General features: G+C 35.0%; 1 protein-coding gene across 1 annotated transcript in view; it reads right to left on the bottom strand.

Moving 5' to 3' along the window:
* Positions 1 to 10,312: 10,312 nt before the first annotated feature.
* Positions 10,313 to 27,795, bottom strand: part of SNX6 (sorting nexin 6) — an 81,625-nt gene continuing 64,142 nt past the window's right edge. Inside the window, exons 10-14 of the mRNA XM_021004809.2 lie at positions 27,677 to 27,716; positions 22,275 to 22,361; positions 20,299 to 20,458; positions 20,126 to 20,211; positions 10,313 to 12,215 (exon numbers count right to left, since the gene is read on the bottom strand). Coding sequence (XP_020860468.2) covers positions 12,162 to 12,215; positions 20,126 to 20,211; positions 20,299 to 20,458; positions 22,275 to 22,361; positions 27,677 to 27,716 — 427 coding nt within the window. The 3' untranslated portion in view covers positions 10,313 to 12,161. The remainder of the gene's footprint in view (positions 12,216 to 20,125; positions 20,212 to 20,298; positions 20,459 to 22,274; positions 22,362 to 27,676; positions 27,717 to 27,795) is intronic.

The following is a 27,795-nucleotide window of genomic DNA, read 5'->3' as shown; positions in this document are numbered from 1 at the left end:
GTCTTGCATATTTAACCTATTCCACTGATTCCCCACTCTATTTCTTATGCAGTACCAAGCAGTTTTGATGATTGCTGCTTTATAATACAATTTAAGATCTGGAATTGCTAGGCCACCTTTACCTGCATTTCTTTTCATTAGTTCCTCTGATATTCTGGACCTTTTGTTCTTCCAAATGAATCTTATTATTTTTTCTAACTTTGTAAAATAATTTTTGGTAGTTTGATTGGTATGGCACTGAATAACTAAATTAGCTTAGGTAGGACTGTCATTTTTATTATATTAGCTCAGCCTACCCATGAGCAACTGATGTTTTTCCAATTATTTAGATCTGATTTTATTTGTGTGAAAAGTGTTTTGTAATTGTGTTCATAAAGTTCCTGGGTTTGTTTCGGTAGGTAGACTTTTAAATATTTTATAATGTCTACAGTAAGTTTAAATGGGATTTCTGTTTCTATCTCTTGCTGTTGGTCTTTGTTGGTAATATATAAAAATGCTGATGATTTATGTGGATTTATTTTATAGCCGCAACTTAGCTAAAGTTGATTATTATTTCAAGTAGTTTTTTACTTGATTCTCTAAGTATATCATCATGTCATCTGCAAAGAGTGATAGCTTTGTTTCTTCTTTGCCTATTCTAATGCCTTCAATTTCTTTTTCTTCTCTTATTGCTAAAGCTAAAATTTCCAGTACAATATTGAATAACAGTGGTGATAATGGACATCCTTGTTTCACCCTTGATCTTACTGGAAATGCTTCTAGCTGTCCCCATTATATATAATGCTTGCTGAAGGTTTTAGATAGATGCTTTTTATTATTTTAAGGAAGACTCCATTTATACCTATGCTTTCTAGTGTTTTTAATAGGAATGGGTGTCGTATTTGGCAGGATAGATTTCTGTACTCCACTGCCTATATATCTTATTTCCCAGTTGCATGTGAAAACAATTTTTTAACATTTGTTTTTAAAATTTTGGGTTCCAAATTTTCTCCCTTCCTCACTCCCTACCCACCCTCATTGAGAAGGCAAGCAACTCAATACAGATTATACATGTGTAGTTATGCAAAACACTTCCATAGTGGTCATGTCATGGAAAACGAACTATATTTCCCTTCATCCTATCCTGCCCCCCATTTATTCTATTCTCTCTTCTGACCCTGTCCCTCCTCAGAAGTGTTAGCTTCTGAATACCTCCCCCCCAATCTTCCCTCCCCTCTATCATCTCCCTGCTCTCTTATCCCCTTCCCCCCTATTTTCCTGTAGGGTAAGATAGCTTTCCATAACCAAGTGAGTGTGTATGTTATTCCCTCCTTAAGCCAAATCTGATGAGAATAAGATTCACTCATTCCTTCTCACCTTCCCCCACTTGCCCTCCACTGTAAAAGTCTTTTCTTGTCTGTTTTATGTGAAATTATTTACCCCATTCTACCTCTCCCTTTCTTCTTCTCCAAGTATAAGCCTCTCTCACTCCTTAATTTTATTCTCCAGATATTACCCATTCATCTTTAACTCACCCTGTACCCTCTATCTATCAATCTATCTATATATCTAATTTATTTTCCCCTCCAACTACCCTAATACTGATAAAGGTCTCATAAGTTACAAATATCATCTTTCCATGTAGGGATGTAAACAGTTCAACCTTAAAAAGCCCCTTATGATTTCTCTTTCCTATTTACCTTTTCATGCTTTTCTTGAGTCTTGTATTTGAAAATTGAATTTTCTGTTCAGCTCTGGTCTTTTCATCAAGAATGCTTGAAAGTCCTCTATTTCACTGAATGTCCACTTTCTTCCCTGAAGGATTATACTAAGTTTTTCTGGGTAGGTGATTCTCGGTTGTAATCCTATCTCCTTTAACCTCTGGAATGTCACCTTCCAAGCCCTCAGTTCCCTTAATGTAAAAGCTGCTAAATCTTATGTTATCCTGATTATATTTCCACAATACTTGAATTGTTGCTTTCTGGCTGCTTGCAATATTTTCTCCTTGACCTGGGAACTCTGGAATTTGGCTACAATATTCCTAGGAGCTTTCCTTTGGGGATGGATCTCTTTCAGAAGGTGATTGGTGGATTCTTTCAATTTCTGTTTTGCCCTCTGGATCTAGAATATCAGGGCAGTTTTCCTTGATAATTTCTTGAAAGATGATGTCTAGGCTCTCTTTTTGATCATGGCTTTCAGATAGTCCAATAATTTTTAAATTATCTCTCCTGGATCTATTTTCCAGGTCAGTTGTTTTTCCAGTGAGATATTTCACATTGCCTTCTGTTTTTTCATTCTTTTGGTTTTGTTGCAAATGTCTTGATTTCTCATAAAGTCACTACCTTCTGTTTGCTCCATTCTGATTTTTAAGGAAGTATTTTCTTCAGTAAGTTTTTTAACTTCCTTTTCCATTTGGCCAATTCTGCTTTCTAAGTTTTCTTTGGCGTTTGTGGGTTGAGAAGTCTGGAAACCACCATAGTTGCCCATGATTCAGTCCCTGAGGCCTGCTCCAGGTTTGCTGAGGCCTGGTCTTTCCCTGCAAGCCTATGCTGAACTGCGTTTCTTTCCCAGCTTGGTGCGATAGACCCTTCTAATAAACCATCCAGGTTGTCTTGGGCTGAAAATTTGTTTCACTCTGTCTTTTTGTGTGTTCTGCTGTTCCAGAATTTGTTTAGAGCCATTTTAAAAACAGACATTTGGAGGGGTCTGGGGGAGAGCTCAAGCCATTAGGAGCTCTTTTGCCCAATTATATGCCAATAAATTCCATAATCTAAATAAAATGGATGAATATCTACAAAAATATAAATTACCTAGATTAACAGAAGAAATAAAATACTTAACCCATTCTTAGAAAAAGAAATTAATCAAGCCATAATTGAACTTTCTGAGAAAAAATCCCCAAGACCAGACAGATTCACAAGAGAATTCTACTAAACATTCAAAGAACAAATTAATCCCAATATTATACCAAGTATTTGGAAAAATAGGTGAAGATAGAGTCCTACCATACTCCTTTCATGACACAAATATGATGCTGATACCCAAAACCAGTAAGAACCAAAACAGAGAAAGAAAATTATAGAGCAATTTGTCTAATGAATATTGATGTGAAATTTTTAAATAAAATACTAGCAAAAAAACTCAGCAATATGTCACGAGGATCATACACTACAACCAGGTAGGATTTATACCAGGAATGTAGGGCTGGTTCAATATTAGGAAAACTATCAGCATAATTGACCATATCAACAACAAAACTAACAAATCATATGATTATCTCAATAGATACAGAAAAAGCATTTGACAAAAAAATACAACACCCATTCTTGTTAAAAAACACTAGAGAGCATAGGAATAAATGGAGTCTTCCTTAAAATGATAGGTAGTATCTATTTAAAACCATCAGCAAGCATTATACGTAATGGGGAGAAAGTAGAAGCATTTCAAATATGATTGGGGGTGAAACAAGGGTGTCCATTATCACCACTGTTATTCAATATTGTACTAAGAAATGTTAGCTTTACGAATAAGAGAAGAAAAAAGAAATTGAAGGAATTAGAACAGGCAAAGAAGAAACAAAGCTATCACTCTTTGAAGATGATACAATGGTATAGTTAGAGAATCAAGTAAAAAATTACTTGAAATACTAAACAAATTTAGCGAAGTTGCAGGCTATAAAATAAACCCATATAAATAATTGGCATTTCTATATATTACCAACAAAGACCAACAGCAAGAGATAGAAAGAGAAATTCCATTTAAACTTACTGTAGACATTATAAAATATTTGAGCGTCTACCTGCCAAAACAAACCCAGGAACTGTATGAACACAATTACAAAACACTTCACACAAATAAAGTCAGATCTAAATAACTGGAAAAACATTAGTTCTTGTGGGTAGACTGAGCTAATATAATAAAAATGGCAATTCTATCTAAATTAATCTATTTAGTAAATGCCATACCAATGAAACTATCGAAAATTATTTTATAGATGTAGAAAATAATAATAAAATTCATCTGGAAGAACAAAAATTCAAGAATATCAAGGGAATCAATGGGAAAAAAAGTGCCAAAGAAGGTGATCTAGCTGTACCAGATCTCAAACTATTTTATAAAGCAGCAATTATCAAAACAATCTGGCATTGGTAAGAAATAGAGTGGCAGATCAGTGGAATAGATTAGGTACAAATTGTATTATAGTAAATGATCATTGTAATCTATTATATGACAAACTCAAAGATCCAAGCTTTTGGAACAAAAACTCATTGTTTGACAAAAAACTGCTGGGAAAACTGGAAAACAGTATGGCAGAAACTAGGTATAGATTAACATTTCACTCTGTATACCAAGATAAGGTTAAAGTGGGCACATGACTTACAAATAAAGAGTGATACCATAAGCAAATTAAGAAAGTATAGACTAGTTAATGTGTCAGATTTATAGATAAGGGAAGAATTGAAGACCAAAGAAGACATAGAGAGCATTATAAAATGTAAAGTAGATCATTTTGATTATATAAAATTAAAAAAGGTTTTGTATAAACAAAACCAATTCAACCAAAATTATAAGGAAAGCTGAAAACTGGGAAAAAAAATTTGTGACTAGTATATGTCATTTCTTAAATATGTAGAGAACTGAGTCAAATTTGTAAAAATACCAGTTATTCCCCAGTTGATAAATGGTCAAAGGTTATGAACAGGCAGTTTTCAGAAAAAGAAACCAAAGCTACTTATAATTATATGAAAAAATCTTCTAAATCACTATTGATCACAGAAATGAAAATTAAAACAACTCTGAAGTACCAGCTTACATCTATTAGATTGTCTAATATAACAGAAAAGTCAAATGATAAATGTTGGAGAAGATATGGGAAAACTGGGACACTAATGCATTGTTGGTGGAGTTGGGAACTGATCTAACCATTCTGGAGAGCAATTTGGAACTATGCCCAAAGGGCTATAAAACTGTGCATACTCTCTGATCCAGTAATACCACTGCTATGTCTACATCCCAAAAACATCCAAAAAAAGGGAAAAGGACCTCTTTGTACAAAAATACTTATAGCAGCTCTTTTTGTGGTGGCTAAGAATTGGAAATCAAAGGCATGCCCATCAATTGCTGAATGGCTAAACAAGTTGTGGTATATGATTATAATGGAATATTATTGTGCTATAAGAAATGACAAGCAGGATGATTTCAGAAAATCCTGGAAAGACTTACAATAACTGATGCATAGTGATGTGAACAGAACTAGGTGAACATTGTACACAGTAACAGCAATATTGTTTGACGAAGTACTATGAGTGACTTTGCTATTCTTAGCAATACAATGATCCAAGACAATCCCAGAGGTCTAATGATGAAGCATACTATCCACCTCCAGAGAAAGAACTGATATTGACTGAATACAGACTGAAGATGCCATTTTTCATTTTCTTTCTTTCTTTCATTTTTTTTCTTTTATTTGTACAAAATGAGTAATATGGAAATGTTTCACATAATTGCACATGTATAATCTATATCTGATTACTTACCATCTGAGAGATGGGGTAAGGAGGGAAAGAGGGAGGGATAGAATTTGGAACTCAAAACTTTAAATAAAAATGTTGAAAAATTGGGGGGAAAAGATTTAAAAGTATTATCTATGTGTTTACTGACTTCTTTGAGACAATTTCTCTTCTCCTCCCCCCTTCCCTCCATCTATTGATTGGTCCAAGCATCCTGATTTGGCATAAAAGTCTTCATCCTCATAGAGTCAATTCCTTTCAGACTTGGTTCATGACTGAGACCATGCTAGTTGCCATACTGATGACTTACTGACCAGACAGTTTCAGATGCAGATGAAGGGATACTGTGTCCAGAAAAGTGAAGTATAGTCTTCTTTGCAAATGCAAAAAAAAGTAAACCTCCTCCTTTGTTAAACGTTTGGTGCCTTGCTGGTGTCTCATTGTGTCTCAACATAGAACATTAACTAAGAGAGTGCTGGCTCTAAAGCCATGCTTACAACAGCTTCTTTGTACATAAACATGTGGGAGAATGTGGCTAGATGGCTCTGCCCATTGTTAGAGAAAAAACCCTCTAGCTTGGAGGTTTTAGCCTCCCCAGTTACTACATTTAATTTAAAACTAGCATTAATAGGGGGCAGCTAGGTGGCACAATGGATGGAGCACTGGCCCTGAAGTCAAAAGGACCTGAGTTCAAATCCAGTCTCAGACACCTGACACTCACTAGCTGTGTGACCCTGGGCAAGTCACTTAACCCCACTGCCTAGCAAAATTAAAAAAAAATGGGGGCAGCCAGGTGGCACAGCAAATAGAGCTCTGGCCTTGAAATCAGGAGGATTTGATTATCACCTGTAAAAGTGATAGTTTTGGTTCCCTTTTGCCTCTGTTATTCCTTCAATATTTTGGGGGGTGTCCTAGTGCTACAGTTAGCATTTCTAGTATAATGCTGAACAATAATGGTGATAATTAACATCCTTGCTTGCCCTCTGATCTTATTGGAAAGACTTCTAGGGTTGTTTCCCCCCCTCCCCATTACGATAATGCTTGCTCTTGGTTTTAGATGAATCTATACCATTTATCATTTTGAGGAAAGTTCCATTTATTTTAGTGCTTATGTTTTTTTCCCCCCCTTAAACAGGAATGGGTATTGCGTTTTGTCAAACGCTTTTTCAGCATCTATTGAAAAAAAAGTTATTTTTCTTGTTTTTGTCATGGATATCATCAATTACACTTGCAGTTTTCCTAATATTGAACCAGACCTGCATTCCTGCTACAAGGTCAGCTTGGTCATAGTATATGAGCTTTGTGATATATTGCTGTAATCTTACATTTTATTCACATATTTTTGCATCAAAATTCACTGGGGAAATTGGTCTATAGTTTTCTTTCTCTGTTTTGACTCTCTTTGATTTAGGTATTAAGACCATATTTGTGTTATAAAAAAGAATTTAGCAGGAGTACTTCTTTACTGTGATGATCAGCCTGCTGACCCCTTATTTGGATCCCTATCTACTCTGTATCCACTAGAATATCTGGATGTCATGTTCTACTCACCTTTAGGGAAACTAATTTGCTGTCACTGCATCTGCATGGTGCATCTGCTTGGACTTCCACCTGTAACTTGCTGCCATACTTCTGACACTGCACTCATCTAGACAGATTCTTTTTAGTGCCTGGATCTTTTTGCTTCTCTTGTCCCACTTCAGGGAGTCAGGTTCTCAGTTACTCTTGCTTCCACTGACCTACCATTCTCCAATGTCCTTGTAGGAACACATCAAGCCTCCAAATAATTCAAGCCTTTATTTCATACATAGGCCTGCCTATAATACGCTTCATGGTCCATCCAGTTGAATAATGGAGAGAGTCCTATGAGATATTTTAAAGATCCATAGAAAAGAACACTATTACCATATATACATTATAGTATCTCTACTAACATTATCAATATTTCCATAGGAAATAGAACATATGAGGTATACCTTGGTCTCACACCAGTGGCTTTAGTTATGAAAATACTGGTCACCAGGAGAAAGGGTAAATACCTCTGAGTCCCACTGATAAAGGAGGTCAGTTCAGTTCCCAATTCCCCACACGCTGTCAGATGAGCCCTGAAAGAGGTAGTGGTGTCATAAGAAGTATGGTCTTCCACATTTTTTGGTTAGGGACAATGAATCCCAATATTCTAGTTCTGAGACCTAGGGACCAATTTAATCTAAGCAGAGTAATTGCATAATCAGAGTACGTATAGCTTAGGCAGTTCTGTATCAATTCTTGTTTCTGATCCTATAGATGTTATACTCCAATTCTAATAATAGGGTTCATAGAACTTTAGAATTAGATAGAAAACTTAGATATCACCTGGCTCGACCCTTTAGTCAACTGACTTGAATTCATCGAATATTTGCAAATATACCATGTGCAAGGAACTATGTGCTAGATGCTACGGACACAAAGACAAAAATAAAAGGCCCTGTTCACAAGGTGCTTATTAGAGGGTTTCTACTGGTGGGAGACAGGTACAAAGACAAGTAAACCAAAGATAATTTGAGGAGGATAGTAACAAGTAGGGTTATCAGAAAGACTACACGGAGTAGTAAGTTATTTTACAGTAAGCTAAAAATTCTAAAGTACAGGTGAGGAGGAAGTGGTTGCAAGGCACAGGGAACACCCTGTGCAAAAAAGCAACAGATGGAATGCTAAATGTGAGAAAAAAATTGGTAGTCCCATATGGCTACTAAGGTGTGCGAAAGGGAATACTAGTGAAATAATTCTGAAAAAGAATAAGCTATAGCCAGATTGTGGAGGCCTTGAAATGCCAGTTTCACTGTATAAAGAGGCCACCTCAGATTCCTGAGAAGGGGAATGACTTTAGCACCAGGAAGATTAATTTGGCTGCTCTGTGGAGGGTAGATTTGCAAGGAGGAAAGCAAGGAGACCAGTTAGGAAGCTACTGCAATAGTTCTGGCAAGTGATAATGGTCTGGGGGCAGTTAGGTGGTACAGTGGATAGAGCACTGGCCCTGGAGTCAGGAAGACCTGAGTTCAAATCCAGCCTCAGACACTTGACATTTACTAGCTGTGTGACCCTGGGCAAGACACTTTAACCCCAAATGCCTCACCAAAAAAGCAAAAACAAAAACAAAAACAAAAACAAAAAAAACCTCCCAAGGTTGTGAATCTACATTGACAAACAGATGATGAAGCCCTCTGTATGCTGATATTTGGTGAAGACATGAGTTGGGGCAAGGGAGGGAGTTAAGATAATGAATTTTATTTTGGACATATTGAGTTTGAAGGGCTCATGGGACATTCAGATGGAGATGTTCAGGAGATAGTTGTTGTAAAACTAGAGATATAAAGAACTTGGAGGCATTTGTGTAAAGATGGTAACTGAACCTATAAGAAGCATATAGAGGTGACTGGGCAGGAAAGAGATGATGATTTAGTAAAGAAGACTGCAAAAGCAGTTAGTGAGGTAGGCAAGAACAGTGTTATAGAAGTCAAAAAGAGTATCAAGAAGGGGTTGGTTAAATGCTATAGTCTTCAAGTAGGATGAGGACTGAGAAGACATCAGATTTAGTTGGTAAGAGATCACTGACAGTCTTAGAGACAAGTTTTGGTTAAGTGGTGCAAAAAGAAGCCAGCTTGCTTTCAGCAGAGAAGTGCTGGTGTCAGAGGTGTTGGTGGAGCATGACCCAGCTGAGATTAGTTAGCCGATTTGTTATGAACAGTAAGCTTACTTATGACCTGAAGTGCTATTTGGAAGCAGTGGTGTACGAGCAGAGGTGGAGGGGGTAATTCAGGGTTGGGGAGAGGTGAGTGGCAAAAGGACAGTGGGTAAGGAATTCAGGGTAGAGGAAAGGAAATAATTAAGCTATACATGTGAAAGAAGGTGAGGCAAGAGATGTGACAGATTGAGAAGAGGTGGAGGAACTACTTGAAGATAAAAGAAAAGGTCTAATTGGAGCTTCCTTAAATTTAAGCATAGAGTAACTTAAAATATACACATGATTTCTGATTTTATGTCCCCTAAAATACACAACAAAATGTTAAAAAAGGTGGATTATTTTACAAATCTCTGGAGTATCATACTTACATTTTCTTCAAAAAGGGTGAAAAGATCACCATTTTCCTGATGCAACTTGCTTCCTTCCCCTAATACAACCTGATTGGTCTCAACTTCCCTGACATACCTTCTTGGTCAAAAGGCGTAACATAAGAAATCTCAGTTAAATCTAAGAATCTAGATCTCTCAGATTTGGTGGTGCCTGAGATCATGTGAGTTATCATACCCTGATGACTTACCAATAAATTTTAAGATAGAGATTGGGGCAGGGGGAGGAGGGGCCCAGTGCCTACTAAATGCCACTGTATTCTTATTGTTAGGGCAGTTAATTTCCTTTGTCAGATGTTCAGCAACTTTTGAGTGCTTCATTTTGTCCCCAAACTGAAGCAAAACTAAGAGGGTGCTGGTGTTCAAGCCCTTCCTATAACAGAAAGGTTTATGGATCAAAGATCAAATTGAAGACTAGGTTAATAATACAGCCATCCATATTGCTGACTAGTCAAAGGTTGATTTTTACCATTTCGTGAATCTGATTTTAGAGAATTGGCAATAAATGTTTAGTCACCCTGAAGGGAAAGCTAATAATTTATTTTTGGCAAAAATAAACTTTCATAGCCACGTGACTAATGTTAGCCACCATTATTATGGCACCCTATATACAAAGGATAGAAGAGCCTTTCCAGTTTAAATAATTAAAGAGAAAGGAATACATAAACCCTTTGAGTGGAATATGGATTCTGTTAAAGGGAGGGAGAAGGCTCTGTGAAATAATGAATACTTTTATTTATTAATTAAGCACTGCCAAATACAAGAAATTTTCAGCATGCCAGGAAGGGCAAAGTGAAAATTACAATACCTCTCCTAACCAGAACAAAGGTCAACCTTAGTATAAAAAGCATAACTAACAGTAGATGCCCAGATTTTGCAGGTTTAGTTCCATATTATTGTTTAGCATTCACATAGTACCTTTATATTTTCAAAATAGTTTAAAACATTTATTAATCCTCACAACACCCCTGTGAGGTAGGCAAATTTATCTTTTATAGCTGGAGAAATTGAGGCAGAGGTTAAGTAACATGCCCAAGGCCACCAAGGCAGTAAGTGAAATTGTATTTAAAATCCAGAAGCTATGGTCCTATTTCATCAAAGAAAGTTACACAAAGGACCAAACACTAGGTCTTCTTAGCCAATAATAACTATGACAGACGACAACAACGACAACAACAACAACAACAACGGAACAGCTTAAATGCTATCAGGGATGTTAAGAAAGTTAAAAAAATTTAACTAGAAACAAGTTAGGCAACAGAACATGTAGAAATGGACTGTAGAATCACCAGCACTAGAAATATCTGAGACTGAGATTAGGCATTCATCAGGAATGGTTTAGGAAAATGTAAACAAACCTGCTACAAATGCAGGGAAAGTAAACTAACCAATTCATTAGGTTTTTTCCTAACCCCAAATAACTATGCTTTCAAAGGAAAGAATGGTCAGAAAAAGTGAGACAATCAAACTGAACCCAACGTAACTTCAAGCCAGTAAACATACTAATGGTCATTCACATTATAAAGGTCAAAACCAATTTTAATTTGTGACAACTAATATGGTTTCTATAAACTGATTTGCAACCAAAATCTACCAAACATTTTCTTATCAAATCAAACTAGAAGTTGGGGAATCAAGCACCAGGCAGTTAGTTAGCATAAACCATATAGCTAGCTTGATGACTAAATCCAAATCTAGGCTCTGTAATTCCCAATGTCAACTTTGTGCTTCTATATTTTATAATTAGATATTTAAATTGGTTTATCCAAATTCCATCTTTGAATGTTTTAAGAGAGCAGAAGTGTACCTTACTTTTTTTTGCAAAGGGACTGGTGTGCTTGGTTCAATATAACACTTCTAAAAACTGAACCTGCGTTGTAAAGCCTAACAAATGAGTAGGTTTACTAGGGCAATTGAAAATTTTATAGTGATACAATGACTACATAGTTTAAAAAATATCACTGTTATCACTGTTTATTTTACAATAATAAGGATTAGTCTACAAGTTAAGGCAAACATACTAATGCATTTGCTTTTCTTCAAAAATCATAACGAGAGATCACATAACATCTGTTCTAAAACTTCTAGGAGATGTTCATTAACTAAAAATAAGCCAAATCAAGATGCTTTGCAAGTATACATGAGAAAATAATGCTTTATGATAACAGTACTCAAAAATAGCCAAAGGAAATGTATATCCCATTTGATCAAATGGATAATTCAAAAAATAAGACTGGCAGCTACACATAAGTATACTTATAACATGAACATAATTATATTGCCTACTTTCACAAGAAAACAAGTTTTGGTTTCTGAACAAGAAAAGTATACAGTGATTAAATAAATGTACATGTGAATATATGTATTTCTGAGCAGAGTTGCATTATACACTCAGGAATCATTTGAGAGTAGTATTAATCCATTGTTTAAAATCAGAAGATTATGTGCATTTTGTCAGCAGACTTTTTTCCTCCAATGCCCTGTAAATGTTTGGAGGCCATCAACAACAATAATAAAATACAAAGGAAGGCAGCCCTTGTTAACAGGAACATGGAGTGTAATTTATGTGTCTCCATTTAGCACTGCCAGACAGCTTTGCAGCAGCTGTAAATTACCCTAGAAAATATAGAAAACAAAAGTTAATTCAAGCCACAGAAAACTGTTAAATAAAATGACGATTTTATGAATTCTGAATTATATATTAGATTCTTCAACAAATTTCATTAAATCATAAAATTTTAGAACTAGTGGTGCAAAAACACCTTTTACTTCAACCATATTGTTTTACAGGTAAGGAAACTAAGGTACAGAGAGGTCAAATGACTTGCCTAAGATCACACTATAACAAGAGATAAGATTCAAACTCTGGTCTTCTGAACCTCAAGTACCACTATACTACTATACACTAATTGGATAAGCAGAGGGACAAAGAATCAGATTATGAATTTTCTCAAGAAATTCAGTACACTAGTATACCCCTTGGATGCACAGTGGGATGTTCTTTTATACCCCCATTCTTCCACTAAGGGATTTCAACATACATGTCAGTCAGTTAACAAACAATTATTAAGTACCTACTATCTGACAGACAGGCACTGTGATAAGGGCTGGAGATACAAAGAAAGGCAAAAGACAGTCAAGAAGCTAATGGGGAAGACAACACATGAAAAGAAGATGAAAGCCCAGTTTGTGGCTTCCTTAAATACAGCATCTGGGAGGAGCTTTCTACTGTCAATTCTCCATCCTCTCTAATCAGAGGAAGGGAGGGGACACAGAAGTAAGGAGTATTGAGCAGGTGTAAGTTTAGGAGTTGATGTAATTCTGCAGGATGAGATTCTAATGAAGTCCAGAGGAAAGCAGCCAGTTGGGGACATGAAGATATGTTGATGTTACTTCAAACATCGTAGCCTCACAATTCCTCAACATCCCAGCCTTCCCAGTCCTTAAGTTTTCATTTCCTCCCATATTTTAAAATTTTATTCTTAACATTTTTTGAATGTTGAGTTCCAAATTCTCTCCTTCTATTCAGCCCCATCTCCTCCCCCTGAGAAGGCAAGCAATATTATATCAATTTTACATGCAAAGTCATGCAAAACACATTTCCATATATTCATCAGTTCTCTCTCTGGATGTGGATAGCATTTTTCATCATGAGTCCTTTGGAATTGTCTTGGATCATAGTATTAATCAGAGTAGGGAAGTCTTTCACACTTCATCATCTTGACAATATTGCAGTTACTGTGTACAATAATCTCCTGGTTCTGCTCACTTCACTATGCATCAGTTCATATAAATCTTCCCAGGTTTTTCTGAAACCATTCCCCTAGTTTCTTAAATCACAATAGTACTCCATCACAATCATATACTACAACTTGTTCAGCCATTCCCCAAATGAGCAACCCCTTAATTTCCAATTCTTGCCACCACAGAGAACTCTTCATATCCTCTGATCATTCATATAAATTGGGGAATGGCTCTTACTTTTATAAATTTGACTCAGTTTTCTATATATTTGAGAAACGATGTCTTTATCAGACAAACTTGCTGTCAAATTTTTTGATGTTATTTCATTGGTGATGGTACCTTTTAGCAAAATATAGTTGTTCTGTTTATCTTCTGGAAAGGTTTACTTTTGCTTTGCCTGAGATCATGATAGCTACTCCTGTCTTTTTTACTTCAGCTGAAGCATTTTGCTCCAGCCCTTTATTTTAACTTTGTGCATGTGTCTTTGTTTCAAGTGTGTCTCTTGTTAATAACATGGGATTCTGGTTTCCAATCCATTCTACTATCATCTTTGGTTTTATGAGCTGATCTCATTCAACGTCATGATTAACTGTGTATTTCACTTCATCCGATTTTCTTTTTTGTTTGTTCATCTCTCTCTTTAGCCTATCCACCCTTTTTTTTTTAGCCTGCCCCTCCTCTATTTTGCTTCTCACCACTCCTTCCTTAATCTGCCTTCCCTTTTATTAGCCCAGCCCCACCCCCTCCCTTTCAGGCCCATTTCTTTTATCTCTTTCCCCTCCTACTTCTGTGTTGGGTAAGATAGATTTCTATATGGAACTATATGTGTACAGATATTCTTCACTGTTTGAACCAATTAAAGTAAGACGTTCAAGTGCTGCCCCCCAACCCACCATTTTCCCCTCTGTTATAAAAGCTACTCTTTGCACATCCCTTTTGTGAGATAATTTCCCCCATTCTTCCTCTCCCTTCACCCTTCTCCCAATGTACCCCTCTTTTTCATCCCTTCATTTTTTTTTCTGACACCATCTCAATGTAATTTATTCACACTTGTGCCCTCTACATAGACTCCTAACTGCCCTTATAATGATAAAGTTCTTAGGAGTCACATGTATCATCTTCCCATATAAGAATGTAAACAATTTAATCTTTATGGTTTCTCTTTCATGTTTACCCTTTTATGCCTCTCTTTAGTCTTACACTCGAATGTCCTATTTTCTAATTAGTTCTGGTCTTTTCATCAGGAAACTACTCTATTTAATTAAGTATCCATTTCCCTCCCCTGAAGAATTACACTCAGTTTTACTGGGTAGGTTATTCTTGATTGTAATCTCTAGGTCCTCTGCCTTCTGAAATATTGTATACCTCCTACTTTAAAGTGGAAGGCACAACATCTTGAGTAATCTAGACTGTAGCTCCATGGTACTTTAATATTCCTTAGAGTTTTCATTTTGGAATCTCTTTCAGGAAGGGATGGATAGAATTTTTTCCATTTCTATTTTACCCTAAGGTTCTAAGATATCAGGGCAGTTTTCCTTAATTATTTCTTGAAATATGATGTCTAGGCTCTTAAGTAGTCCAGTAATTCTTAAATTATCTCTCCATGATCTATTTTCCAGGCCAGACCTTTTTCCAATGATATATTTCAGTTTCTTCCCACCCCCCATTCTTTTGACTTTATCATTTCTTGATGCCTCATGATGTCATTAGCTTTCACTTGCACAATTTTAATTTTTAAAGAATTACTCCTTCATGAGCTTTTGTACCTCTAGTTCCATTTGGCCAATTCTGCTTTTTAAGGAGTTCTTTTCTTCAGCAGATTTTTATGCCTCTTTTACCATCTGGCCAATTCTGGTTTTTTAAGGTGCTATTTTCTTCAGAGTGTGTGTGTGTGTGTGTGTGTGTGTGTGTGTGTGTGTGTGTGTGTGTATGCGCATGCACACATGTGACTCTTTTACTAAGATAATTCTTCTTGTAATTTTCTTGTACCACACAATAACTTTGTTCCAAATTTTTCCTTTATCACTCATCTCTTTCTTTAACTCTTCAAGGAATTCTTGTTGGCCTTCTGTCAAATCAACATTTTTTTTGAGGTTTTGCTTATAGTTGTTTTCTTCTGAGTTTTGTGTTGTGTTCTTATTTGCTATTGTAGTAGCTTTTCATGCTCAAGTTCATTCTTTTTTTTTTTTTGGTGCTTATTTTTCCAGCCTTTGAACTATTATGTTAAAGTTTGGCTCTGTTTACCTGGGGGTGGAAAAGGCACTGTTCCAAGCTTTCGGCTTTTTTGTGCTACTGTTTTCAGAGCTATTTCTGGGAGTCTGCAAGTTTTTGGTGCTTTCAAGGTGGTGTGATTCAGGGTGAGGGGCAGAATCTCTTTTGCTCTGGTCTTTATCCAAAAGGGCCCCTGTTCCCCTGCGGTCACAAGTACTAGTGACCAGGGTGCCCCTGCCCCTTTGTGATCATCCACAAGTGAAGCTCTTCACCTTAGAACTGCATCACAGAACTATATATGGGCAACAGAACTGCCACACAGCTTCCAGTCCTGTGCCTTGCGTCACCTCTGGGCCCCCTGCAATCTTTCTGACCAGCTGACCAATCCCCTATCTCTGGATCAAGACTTCTCAAGGCGGTTGTTGTCACAGATGCCTCTAAGACCCACTTCTGGTATTGCTGCTGTGTGCAGTTCATCCTGGACCCACCCTGGTGTCACAGACCCCACTTGCCTAAGTTGTCCTGGCCTGGAAAAATGTCTTGCCTTGACCTTTTTTTTTTTTTTGGCTCTGATACTCCAGAGTTTGATCAGAAGTTTTTTTAAAAAGTTGCCTGGAGGGAAATCTTGGGAGAATTCAGCTGGGTTGCTGCCTCTACTCTTGTCTTCTTGGCTCCATTACCCGCTTTAGTGCTTTAGAACTAACAGCAACTCTGGTTTAGTACTCCTGTCTTCTGCCTCCACTCCAACTCCACTACTGCTACTGAATAGAGATGGAGAAAAATCATAAAACCAAGTAAACAAGGTTCACTACAAAGTTAAGTTATCTAAACCAGTGCTTCTTAAACTGGTTTAATGGAAAAAAGTTTAAGACTTGCTGATCTAAACTGTGCCCTTTCCATATACAGCAAAATAATCCTCTTACTCCACCCTAACTGATTCTCTATGCTACTGTCCATAGCAATTATTCCAAAATTTTTCTCAAGTTTGTTATTTCTTCTCCCTCCTTTCTCAGTTGATGACTTTGTTACTTATTTGAGAAAACTGATACCATTTGCCTTGAGATCATTCTTATCATTCTCTATATTTTTTTAAAAAACCCTTTGAAACCAGACCTCAGTCTTTTCCTTTATTCCAGTTTCTGAAGTAGTGATCTTCTCCCCTCCAAATTCCTATATACTCTTGATACCATCTTATCCTTTCTTCTCTAGCAGATTCCCTTTCTAATTCATGATCTTCATTTCCCTCCCTACTGCTTATAAACAAGCCCCAGTCTATCCAACTTAAAAATTCCCCTCCAGCTGTGTTCCTATATCTCTCTACATGTTTCTCAACCACATATCCACAAAAAGCTATCTATATCTGTCACTATAATCCAATAACAAACAAAAATGGCCCTCAAAGGAAATCAACCTCATTAACTATAGTGGCGCTGTCAGTCCAGGAGAACTGATGGAACATGTTTTCCTTCATATTATTGAATTATGCACTGTCTACTAGATTTGCTTAGGTGTTTTAATTTGTTACAAAGAAAGATTCAATACCATGTAGAGAGAAAGGTTCCCTTGGAGAGTCTTAAAGGTGAAATTACTACAATGCAGAAAATAAGTTGTAAGTAAAATTTAAAAAATTATCACATTACATCAAACATTGTAAATTTCATGCTATTTATTCATCACCGTATTTCAAGAAATCATAAAGCAAAAAAAAAAAAGAAAGAAAGAAATTATAAAGCAAACCTGCCTCATATCTTAGATGAAAAGGGTAAAACAGAAATGTTAAGAATCCACCAATCATCTCCTGAAAAGAGATCCCAAAATGACAACTCTCAGAAAGACTACAGCCAAATTTCAGAGTTCCAAGGTCAAGGAGAAAATATTGCGAACATCCAGAAAAAACAATTCAAATACCATGGAGCCACAGTCAAGATCACACAAGATTTAGGACCTTCTACATTACAGGAGAGGAGGGACTTAGAATATGATATTCCAGAAGGCAAATTACAATGAAGAAAAACCTATGCAGCAAAACTGAGCATAATCCTTTAGGGGAAAAAATATTTTAATGAAATGCAGGGCTTTCAAGAATTACTGATGAAAAGACCAGAGCTGAACAGAAACGCTGACATTCAAATACAAGACTCAAGAGAAGCATAAAAAGGTAAACATGAAAGAGAAATTATAAGGCACTCATTAAGGTTAAACTGTTTACATTCTTATGTGGGAAGGTAACTCCTAAGAACTTTATTATTATTTATCAGTTAGAAGGAGTGTAGATAGGCAGAGGGAAATGATCTAAGTCAATTATGCTCTGATGACCTAAAAAAAAGAAAAAAAGGAGTGAAAAAGAGGGATGCCTTGGGAGGAGGAAAGGAGAAGGGGAAAAATTATTTCATGCAAAAGAAAACCATAAGGAAGAGCTTTTATAGTGGATGGGAAAATGAAGGGTGCGAGTGGGCAACGCTTACATCTCACTCTCATTTAAATTGGTTCAAAGAGCAAAAAAGAAAATACACACATACTCGGTTGGATATATAAATCTATCTTATACAATAGGGAAGTAAGAGGGGAAGGGAATAAGAAAAACAAAGGGTTGATAAAAGGGGGGGGAGTGGATTAAGGAAGGCAGTGGTTAGAAGCAAAATAGATTTTTGAGGAGGGACAGGGTAAAAAGACAAAGAGGGAAGGATACATAGACGAAAATAAGATGCAGAGAAATACAGTTAAATAATCATAAATGTGAAGGTGAATGCGGTGAACTTAGTCATAAAACAGCCAAATGGATTAGAAATCAGAATTCAACAATAAGGAGTTTATAAGAGACATGTCTGAAAATAAAGACACATACACAGAGTTAAAATAAGAGACTGGAACAGGATCTGTTATGCTTCAGCTGAAGTAAAAAAGGCAGGGGTAGCAATCATGAACTCAAACAAAGCAAAAGCAAAAAATGGCATAATTAAAAGAGGTAATCAGGTAAACTTCACTTTACTAAAAAGCACCATAGCCAATGAAAGAGTAACAAATTTTTTTTACAGTAAGTTTTTCTGATAAAGGCCTCATTTCTCAAATATATACTGAATATAGAAATGGGCAGGTAGGTGGTGTACTGCATAGAGTACTGGGTATGGAATCAGGAAGACACGTCTTTATGAGTTCAAATCTACCCTCAGACACTTACTGGCTGTGTGTCCCTGGGCATTTTCCATAGTTCCTCATCTGTAAAATGAACTGGAGAAGGAAATGGCAAATCACTCCAGTACCTTTGTTAAGAAAACCCCAAATGGGGTCATGAATAGTTGAACACTACTGAAATAACTTAAGAACATAGAACTGAGTCAGATTTATAAAAATAAGAGCCATTTTCCCAATTGATAAATAGTCAAAGGATATGAACAGGCATCTTCAATAAGGAAAAAAAAAATCAAAGCTATCTATAATCATTTGAAAAAATGCTCAAAATCACTATTGATTAGAGAAAGGAAAATCTGAGATATTATTTTACACTTATCAGAAATGGCAAACGCTGGAGGAGACGTGAGAAAACAGGCATGTTGGTTTAGTTGTGAACTGATCCAACTACTCTGGAGAACAATTTGGAATTATTCCCAAAGGGCTATAAAACCATGCATACCCTTTGTCTCAGTAATACTGAAGAGATCAAAGAAAAAGAAAAACTTACATGTAAAAAAAATATTTACAGCAACTCTTTTTGTGGTGCAAAAAAGTTGGAAATTGATGGAGAATGCCTGAACAAGTTGGGGTATATGATTTTTGACAGAGTAACATTACTATGCTATACAAAATGATGAGGGAGTGGTTTCATAAAAACCTGGGAACACCAATATAAACTACTGTAAAGTGAAAAGAACTAGGACAGCATTTTACACAGTTACAATACTCTAACAACGATCCACTGTGAAAAGCTTTGCTACTCTGATTAATACAATGATCAAAGACAATTACAAAGGACTCTTGATGAAAAATGTCATCCACTTGCAGAGAGAACTGATAAACTTTCACTGTAAATTGAAGTGTAATTTTCTCACTTTATTCTTCTTGCTTGTTTTTGCAACATGGCTAATAAGGAAATATGTTTGACATGTTTTCACATGTGTAACTGATATCATATTGCTTGCCTTCTCAGTGGATTAAGGAGGGGTTAAAGAGAGAATCCGGAACTCAAAATTTTAAAAATAAATAATCCTTTAAATAAACAAACAACAAATTGGGAGAGCAGAGGAAGAGACATTTCATTGCATTGGGGATGCTAGTCTGAACTGGTATACGATTTCATCACTGGGAGTTCCCTATACTAATGAAACTCTAACCCAAGTCTCTTTCTTTGTCCTTTTTCATAGCTCAGCTGGTATTTACAAACAGCTTGACTGATAGTCTTTTTTTGGGGGGCTAGGCAATGGGGTTAAGTGACTTGCCCAGGGTCACACAGCTAGTAAGCGTTATGTGTCTGAGGGCAGATTTGAACTCAGGTCCTCCTGAATCCAGGGCCGGTGTCTATCCACTGCACCACCTAGCTGCCCCACTTGACTGATATTCTTAAAATGTCTTAATACCTTGGCATGTTTTAGTTCCAGTTCTGCTAGTTCCACTAAATTTTTTCTGAATGCAGCAACTCTTCTTGTCTTAAAGTCAATAAGTTCTACAAAAGAAAGAAGTTAAGATTTAAAATTCAACTTACCTATTGGTTTGGGACATTTCTTGTAAACAAAGATTACAAAGACAGTACCTTGCTTTGCAGATTCTGATATCTTTTCAAATTTCTGACAACACACTTGCTGAGAGGTTTCAGCCTGTAGAACATCTTTATTTTTGGCTCTTGCTTTATCCAGTGCCTTATTAGCATTTTCATAATCCACTAGTGACCTAGATCTTCTGTACAGGAGATCCTATAAAATAGCATGCTCCAAAGTAATACATGTCACAAGCTCACAGTTATTATTTTCAATCATTTAGTTTATCAGTTAAAGTGAAAAAATTTTGGTTTTTGTAAGACTTCACTAATTTTTCATCATGTAAATACAAAGAAAAGAAAAAGAACACTTTGTTTAGTTAAAGAATTTAGAGCTCTCTCATAAAAAGACACATTTTTAGTGTGTGTAAATATGCATAAATCTTGTTATTAATACTAAGAAACATTAAAATAATGAAAAATGGAACATTTCTATCTTAATTGCAGAAAAAATAATTTGAAATATAAATTCCATTATAAAGTAATAAATTTAAGAGTGTATAAAGCTAAAGTTCCAAGTGAAGATTTTTTTTTTGTAAAGATACATGTGTTATAAAGGAGAATAGCATCTTTCTTAGTAGTGGACTACAAGTCAGATATTATAAATCTGAATCCTGCCCCTCTTTGATATTTATTAACTTTGGGCAGTCATATAAGCAAACATGAATGAGCCTCAACTTCATGCACAAAATGGGAAAAATTGATGTTTACCACATTTCACACATACTGTGAAAATGAAGCAATATGAAATGTATGACAGCACTTTCGTAAATTCTAAGATGATACAGATGTGTGCTTGAAAATATAGCTTCAGTAAACACACTTCATTTTTTACGTCTAGTTCTTAGTCCTTACAAGGGAGGAACCCCTTCTGTTTAACATGAAATAAGGATTTTCTTGGCAATTTTCACAGCCTGTGCTTAAAGGTTTCCAAAAACATTTTCCGTGTTATTTCATTTGATCCTTTCAAGAACCTTGTGAGGTAGGTGCTACTTTTATCCCCCTTTAATAGCTGATGAAATTGCAGTACACAAAGGTGCTGCACATGACCTGCCAACATGTGTTAAGTTCATAGCTAGTAAGTGTCTGAGGCAGGATTTGGAACCTACGTCTGCCTGAGGCCAGCATTCTATAAATCTTGTCTCTCAAAATTGTTGAATGAGAATAGATTTTTACTTAGCACAATGACATGAATAGAACAGATGCTTAATATTTTTCTGAATTAAATTGAGTTACATTTACATGAGATGAAGAAATTCAACATTTTTAAGCTTAAAAATCAGATTCTCTTTAGTTATAAATAAACACTAAACTATTTTGAAATTACAGTACATTTCACAAAATAAATGTATCTGAGGTGATTTTTTTTGCTATGGTTATTGAAAATTCTGATTTAATGACTTTTTTCAGTTATCTCCTATATACTATATTTTCTATTGCATTTTTCTATTTAAGCAGCTTACATGACATGATTTATTAAAAACCAGTTATTATAGAAATTATTTTTGCAAAATGAAATATCATGCATAATTTTGTATACTCTTTATGAGAATTTGCTATGAAATAATAAGTATGCATTGGTACTCAGACTCACCTGCTTCATAAATTAACATTAAATCTGGACTTTCTGATGCTATTAGGCAGCATTTAAAGTATTCCCATAGTCACTTTCATTCTCATTATTAAAAGTTTAAATAAATATCCTGAAGCTAAAATGCCAGAAAGCCTTTTCAATGACTTTCTTTTCCTCAGTGGAGACATAGCAAATTAGAAATTTCTTAAGAGACCCAAAATGTTTTTGTTTGGAGGCATTTCTGGTTAACTTAGTGGAAATTTATAGAATTCACAGGAACCATTCTTGGCTGCAGTTGCGGAAGTTTTAGAGATGGAGTATACAGAATATAAGGCATAAGACTAATGATGTTTATACTCTCTCATAAAACATTTCAAAGAACACTGAACAACAAAGTCACCTTAGCAGCTTGAGATTCCCTTAAGTAATATTTTAGAAGGTCAGAAAGTTTGAGGTCCTCATCAGCAGATACTCGTGCTTCTATCTTCTGAAAGAGTAAAAGCATTGTTTCTGTAAGCAGACACACACCTATTAGCTCCCTCTACCTCAGGGGTTCTTAATGTTGGGTCCATAAACTTGTTTTTTAAATACTATGGTGACTGTATTTCAATATAATTGTTTTACTTTGAAATCTCATGTATTTTACTTTATGTACTTAAAAACATTGTAAGAAGAAGTTCAGAGGCTTTACCAGACTGCCAAGGTATCCATGACACAAAAAAGGGTAAGGACTCCTAATAGGTTACTGCAAGAAATTTAAATAGTTATAGAAAACAGTTATATTTTAAAAAAATATATTTTTCAAAATACTCTCCAATACTCTCCCTCCCCATGTCTATTCTTTGTCAGTAGAAGAAACTAAAATCAGCTAATTTGGGCAGATTAACTTTCATAGAATTACATAACTCAGAGTTAGAAGAGACCTCAGAATTCATCTAGCCAAACTCACACTTAAATATTATTTGACAAGTAGTCCTTCAACCCTTCCCTGAAGATCTCAAATTAGGAAGAACCTACTGACTTACAAGGAAGGCCTTCCGTTTTTCAAAAATTAAATGTTAGTTAAATTTTATCTTATATTGAACCTAAATTTGTCTCTTTGCCACTTTTATCCAGCCTCCTGGGAGCCAAATGTAACAAATCTACTACTTCCCCAACAGCCCTTCAGATGCTTAGCAACAGCAATGATGTCTTCTCTTATGTAAACATCTCTAGATCCTTCAGTTAGTCCTCATCACGTAATGCCAGGATCCTTCACCATCTTGGCTATCCTCCTTTGGCCACTCTCTAGCTTATTAATATTTGTCCTAAAGGTGGTGTGACTAGGGCAGAGTCTAACAGGACTGTATCATCTTTCTAGTACCAGACATTACACCTCTCTTAATTCAGTCTCACATTATATTTGTTTATTTTATTTGGTTGGCTGCTACATCACACTGCTATATTTATAGTTTGTTAAAACACCAAGTCGTTTTCAAATGCTTGTTGCTTAGTCATGAATTTTACAACTTACCCTTGTGAAACTGGCTTTTTAAATCAAAGGGTAAAATTTATCCCTATAACATTTCATCTTACATATCTGTATATAGTGACTTCATTGCTATAGGGAATTCTTAGCTAAGTGTAACTCCCTCTATCAGTGCAGGTCAGCACCTTCTCTGCAACTTCTATCCTAATTAGGTTGCCTAGAACACTAGAGTGTTACATTATTTGCCCATGGTTACAAAGCCAGGTATTGAATCGAGTCTTCCTCACTCTGAGGCCAGCTCTCAACTGTGTTGCCTCTCAAATTTGTTTTAGTTTTTTTATTCTAGCAAATTATACTTTTAATTAAAACTGCAGTGATACCACAAAGAACACTCTGCCTTTTGAGTTTAAGTTCTATATATATATATTTCAATTAATGACACAGTGATACCACAAAAATACACTGCCACCAAGTTTTTAAAGTTACAAATTAGATCGTCTTCTATAAGATACAAATTAAAAGTACTATCAGGAATCTATACACTATATAGAAACAATATACTTTGGTATTTAATACTTGGACAAATTAAAGCCCAACATATATTCTTATGTGCATACCCTACAAAAAACTCCTTTGGCTATTCCAAAGCAAAACTTTGTTACCTAACATAGGAACTGACTAGCTTTATGATGTGAGAAAATACACATGCACAAATTATAATCATATTCAGTCTAAGTGAAACTGCAAGTCTAGTTAATGTATATAGTTCTTGCTATAAACAAAAATGATTATTTTACTATAGACATTTATTAAATGACAAACTGACCCACTTAGCACTTATCAAAAACTTGCCTGAGATAATGCAATGGGCATAGGTACTCTCCATTATCTATAATTTCCAAGTTCCATCCTTTATTACAGTTTTGATTAAAGTTCTTTCCTAACAAATATTAGGATTTCATTATTAGATTTCATTTACTTATGAAACAAGATATTTGTTGCAGGTTGCTTTTTCAATAAAACCTCACTAATTTTTTGACTAGCTAGGTAATACAGTTGGAATTAGCAAGAAATTTGGATTAGAGAATTTTATTTAGTACAAGTACAGTAAACAAATTAATGGTGTTCTATTATTAAAAGTACCTGGGCTACCTGCTTAATTAGTAATGATTTGTAATTAGTGTATTGACCATATTAATGGTCTAGAATAAAAATGCTTGAAAAAGGATTATTCTTTCAAGTATTTAAAAACTGAAAGTGACCTTTGGCAAGTCATTTAACCCTGCTGGGCCTCAGGTTAATTCACTGTATAATCAGGGGGTTGAACCAGATACAGATAACCTCTGAGGTCCTTTTGGGCTTTTAGATTTATGTTCCTATGATCCCCTATCACCTTCGTCATTTTAACTGTTTTAGACTGATTTTTATAATAAAGGAAAGTTATTTTATGCAAAGGCAAAACTTCATATTGTCTTCTTTCCAAACAGCTACAAAATGAAATTAGGAAGACTCTCAGGTACATCTAGAAGTAGTAAAATGTCTGATATCTAGATACTCATGATCCAGAATTTCTAGTTATCCAAAATGCTCAGAAGTAGAACATATATGTCATATACTTCCAAACATTCTGTCCTAGGCTCCTCATCTAGAGAACCAGGAAAATCTTTTAAGTTTCTCACAGGATGCACAATTCTTATCTATTGTGGAGTCCCCTCTCAGTTACATGAATGTTAGCAACAAAACATTAATAAGATGGATGAAAGTTTATTATGTTATGTATAATGTAAAAAAATACATTGAATTGGTTAAAGTAAGGGAATGTGTTTAGCCTGAAAAAGATAAGACTTGAGAGGAAAATGATAGTTTTCTTTAAATAGCTGAAGGAGAGTCATTAGGAAGGATTAGGTATATTTTGTGTTTTTTCCAAACTTGGATCAATAAATTTAAGATAGGACACTGGATTTCAGATCAGTATAAAGAATATGACTATTACAGCTGTTAAAAATGGAATAGGCTGCCTTTTAAGGTGATGGAATTACTTTTCACTAGAAATGTTAAAGCTGAGGACAAATGCTTACTTGTTGGCTATGTTATAGAAGAGAATCCTATATTAATACTGAACTAGATGAACCATATAAAGAAAATGACATTTCTACATACTTAATATTTTAAAAGTTATAGCACTTCAAAAATTGATTTTTACTACTGTCCTCTACAAAATGGCTACTTTGGCTACTTTTCCTATTAGCACCTCTAAAAAGGTTCAAAACTGATATGTAAAGTCTAAAATTATTAACTTCTCGAGTATATCAAATGTTAATAAATAAGTTTTGGTATGACTACATGGGGGGGGGGAGATATCATGATTAACACATTATCACCATAAAACAAATCTAAACTCTTTAAGACAATGTTTCTTTTTCATAATTTTTAAAAGACACTGCTGAAAGGGATTCTTTGTACCTTGTCTAGAATTTAAAATATCACTGCCAGGAATTTCTTCTTATATCTACCTTAAAGCATTTCTGTTCCCAATTAAACTAACTGTCCTTAGTAGAAATCGATGGTTTTTTAAAAAAATCATCATTACTTATGTATGTGTGCATATATGTGTGTATATATGTATACCATGTTTATTTTTAACCTTTCTTCATAGATGCTACTTTCTAATCTTGTAAATTAACATTGTGATTTTCTAATTTCACATCTGAAATCAAGTCTAAAAATGGATACCATCCTGTTGCCTATTTATTGTTTCTGCATTCCTGTTTATTCATTTCAATATCACACACACTTTAAAAATGTCATTCTATTATTTGCTTTTCTTAACTTTGTAGCTTACTATGAACGCTACTTCATTTTCGATGCTGTGATTACTGATTACTACAAGTACTTATGAATATTTGTGAAGGAAAATATATTACTGGTTGGAAGAGAATCAAAGGACAACCAAAACATTTCAAGAGAAAAGGACTATCATACGACAGTTGAAAAGAGCTAAAAAGTGATATAATCTAATATTAATATAATCATAAAAGGCAAACGGTGAACCTCGTCTTGTTTAACCAATCCCAGAAAAAAGGAGTGCCCTTAAAGCTTGAAATATGTAAATTTAGGACAAATACATTTACTTCACATGCAAAGGGGTAGTAAACATGTTACCCTAAGAGGTGGTAGAGACTAAAAATATAAATATATTGAAAACATTTGAGCTCCATTCATGGATGACAGATCCATAATGGTTTTTAAGGGAAACCATAGGGTTCTGGAATATTTCTAATCTTTTTTTAGTCTTGATGTCCATAACAACCATGTTCTAACACATGAAAAATTCTTACTCAAAGAAATTTTTTTCTTCTGTAAACAGACAATTCTATTCATTTGTCTCTGAAATAAACTGAAATCACCTGACATTAAGTCAAAATCTGACATACACACAGGATTAATCACTGCTCCCAGCTCAGTCATCCATGAATGAAATAAATAGTATTTTTTTTGCAGACTAGCACTTGTGATCTTATAATCATATAGAATATAAAACATAAAGGATATCATGTCAATATTATTAAGATAGTAACCACTGTGATTTTAGCCTTCCAAACAGTTTAGTACCTACATAATAACTCATAATAATCATTCATTTGTTGATAAGTATATCACAACGTGCTAAAGCAAAAGTCTTGGTAAAGGTTAAAAAACATTTCATTTGATTTGAAGAGCCCACCAGTCTACTATAAAAGAAAACAAAAAGTTTGGTAAGAGTCTTTGTAAAATGTAAGCTTCAAAGACTTGTGACTCTGTTGGTATGGATAGTCACTTGGATCACAACTCTTTTATGATTTGGTAAACTGTCTTAAGAGATTTTCTTTGGTTGACTCAATGAACATTTATTAAGTGCTTGCTATGTGCCACACACTTGCCAACCTTGTGATGAATTTCTCTGATTTTTTTCCAGATATCAAGAGGTCCATATTTGAATCCTTTCCAGTTCAGTAAGACTTGCCAAGAACAATCTTTAAAAAAAGTGAGACGTCCACTTGACAGCCTTTTAAGAACTTAGGGATACTTTCATACCAAAATGAAACAATTAAGGCAAACTAAAATAAGTATTTACATAATAAGAACAAAAATACACGTCTTATTTCAAACACAAATATTTGGCAAAGAATAAAATGTATTATATTCAAAATTAACTCTTGGATACTTGATATCTTTCGGTAGAATCTATTCTCTTGAACTACAACCAACCTTTCATGCTAAAACACAAAGGGAATCTTAAAGTCTTACTGCATGCACAGAGTTTAGATTCTCAAATCTTAATTAATGGGACTTACCCTTGTCTTATCAAACAATTCTGAAACTTTAAGAAAAAATCTGGAAGGAAAAAGATTTTTATCAGTTGCTTCCTTGGATATCATTAATTTTCCATTTCAAGTTTTCACAGAATTGCTCA

This window comes from Phascolarctos cinereus, unplaced genomic scaffold (assembly GCF_003287225.1).
Source record: "Phascolarctos cinereus isolate Bilbo 61053 unplaced genomic scaffold, phaCin_HiC Scaffold_3;HRSCAF=262, whole genome shotgun sequence".
Taxonomy (NCBI): Eukaryota; Metazoa; Chordata; class Mammalia; order Diprotodontia; family Phascolarctidae; genus Phascolarctos; species Phascolarctos cinereus.
This window is presented reverse-complemented; position numbering and strand designations above follow the sequence as displayed.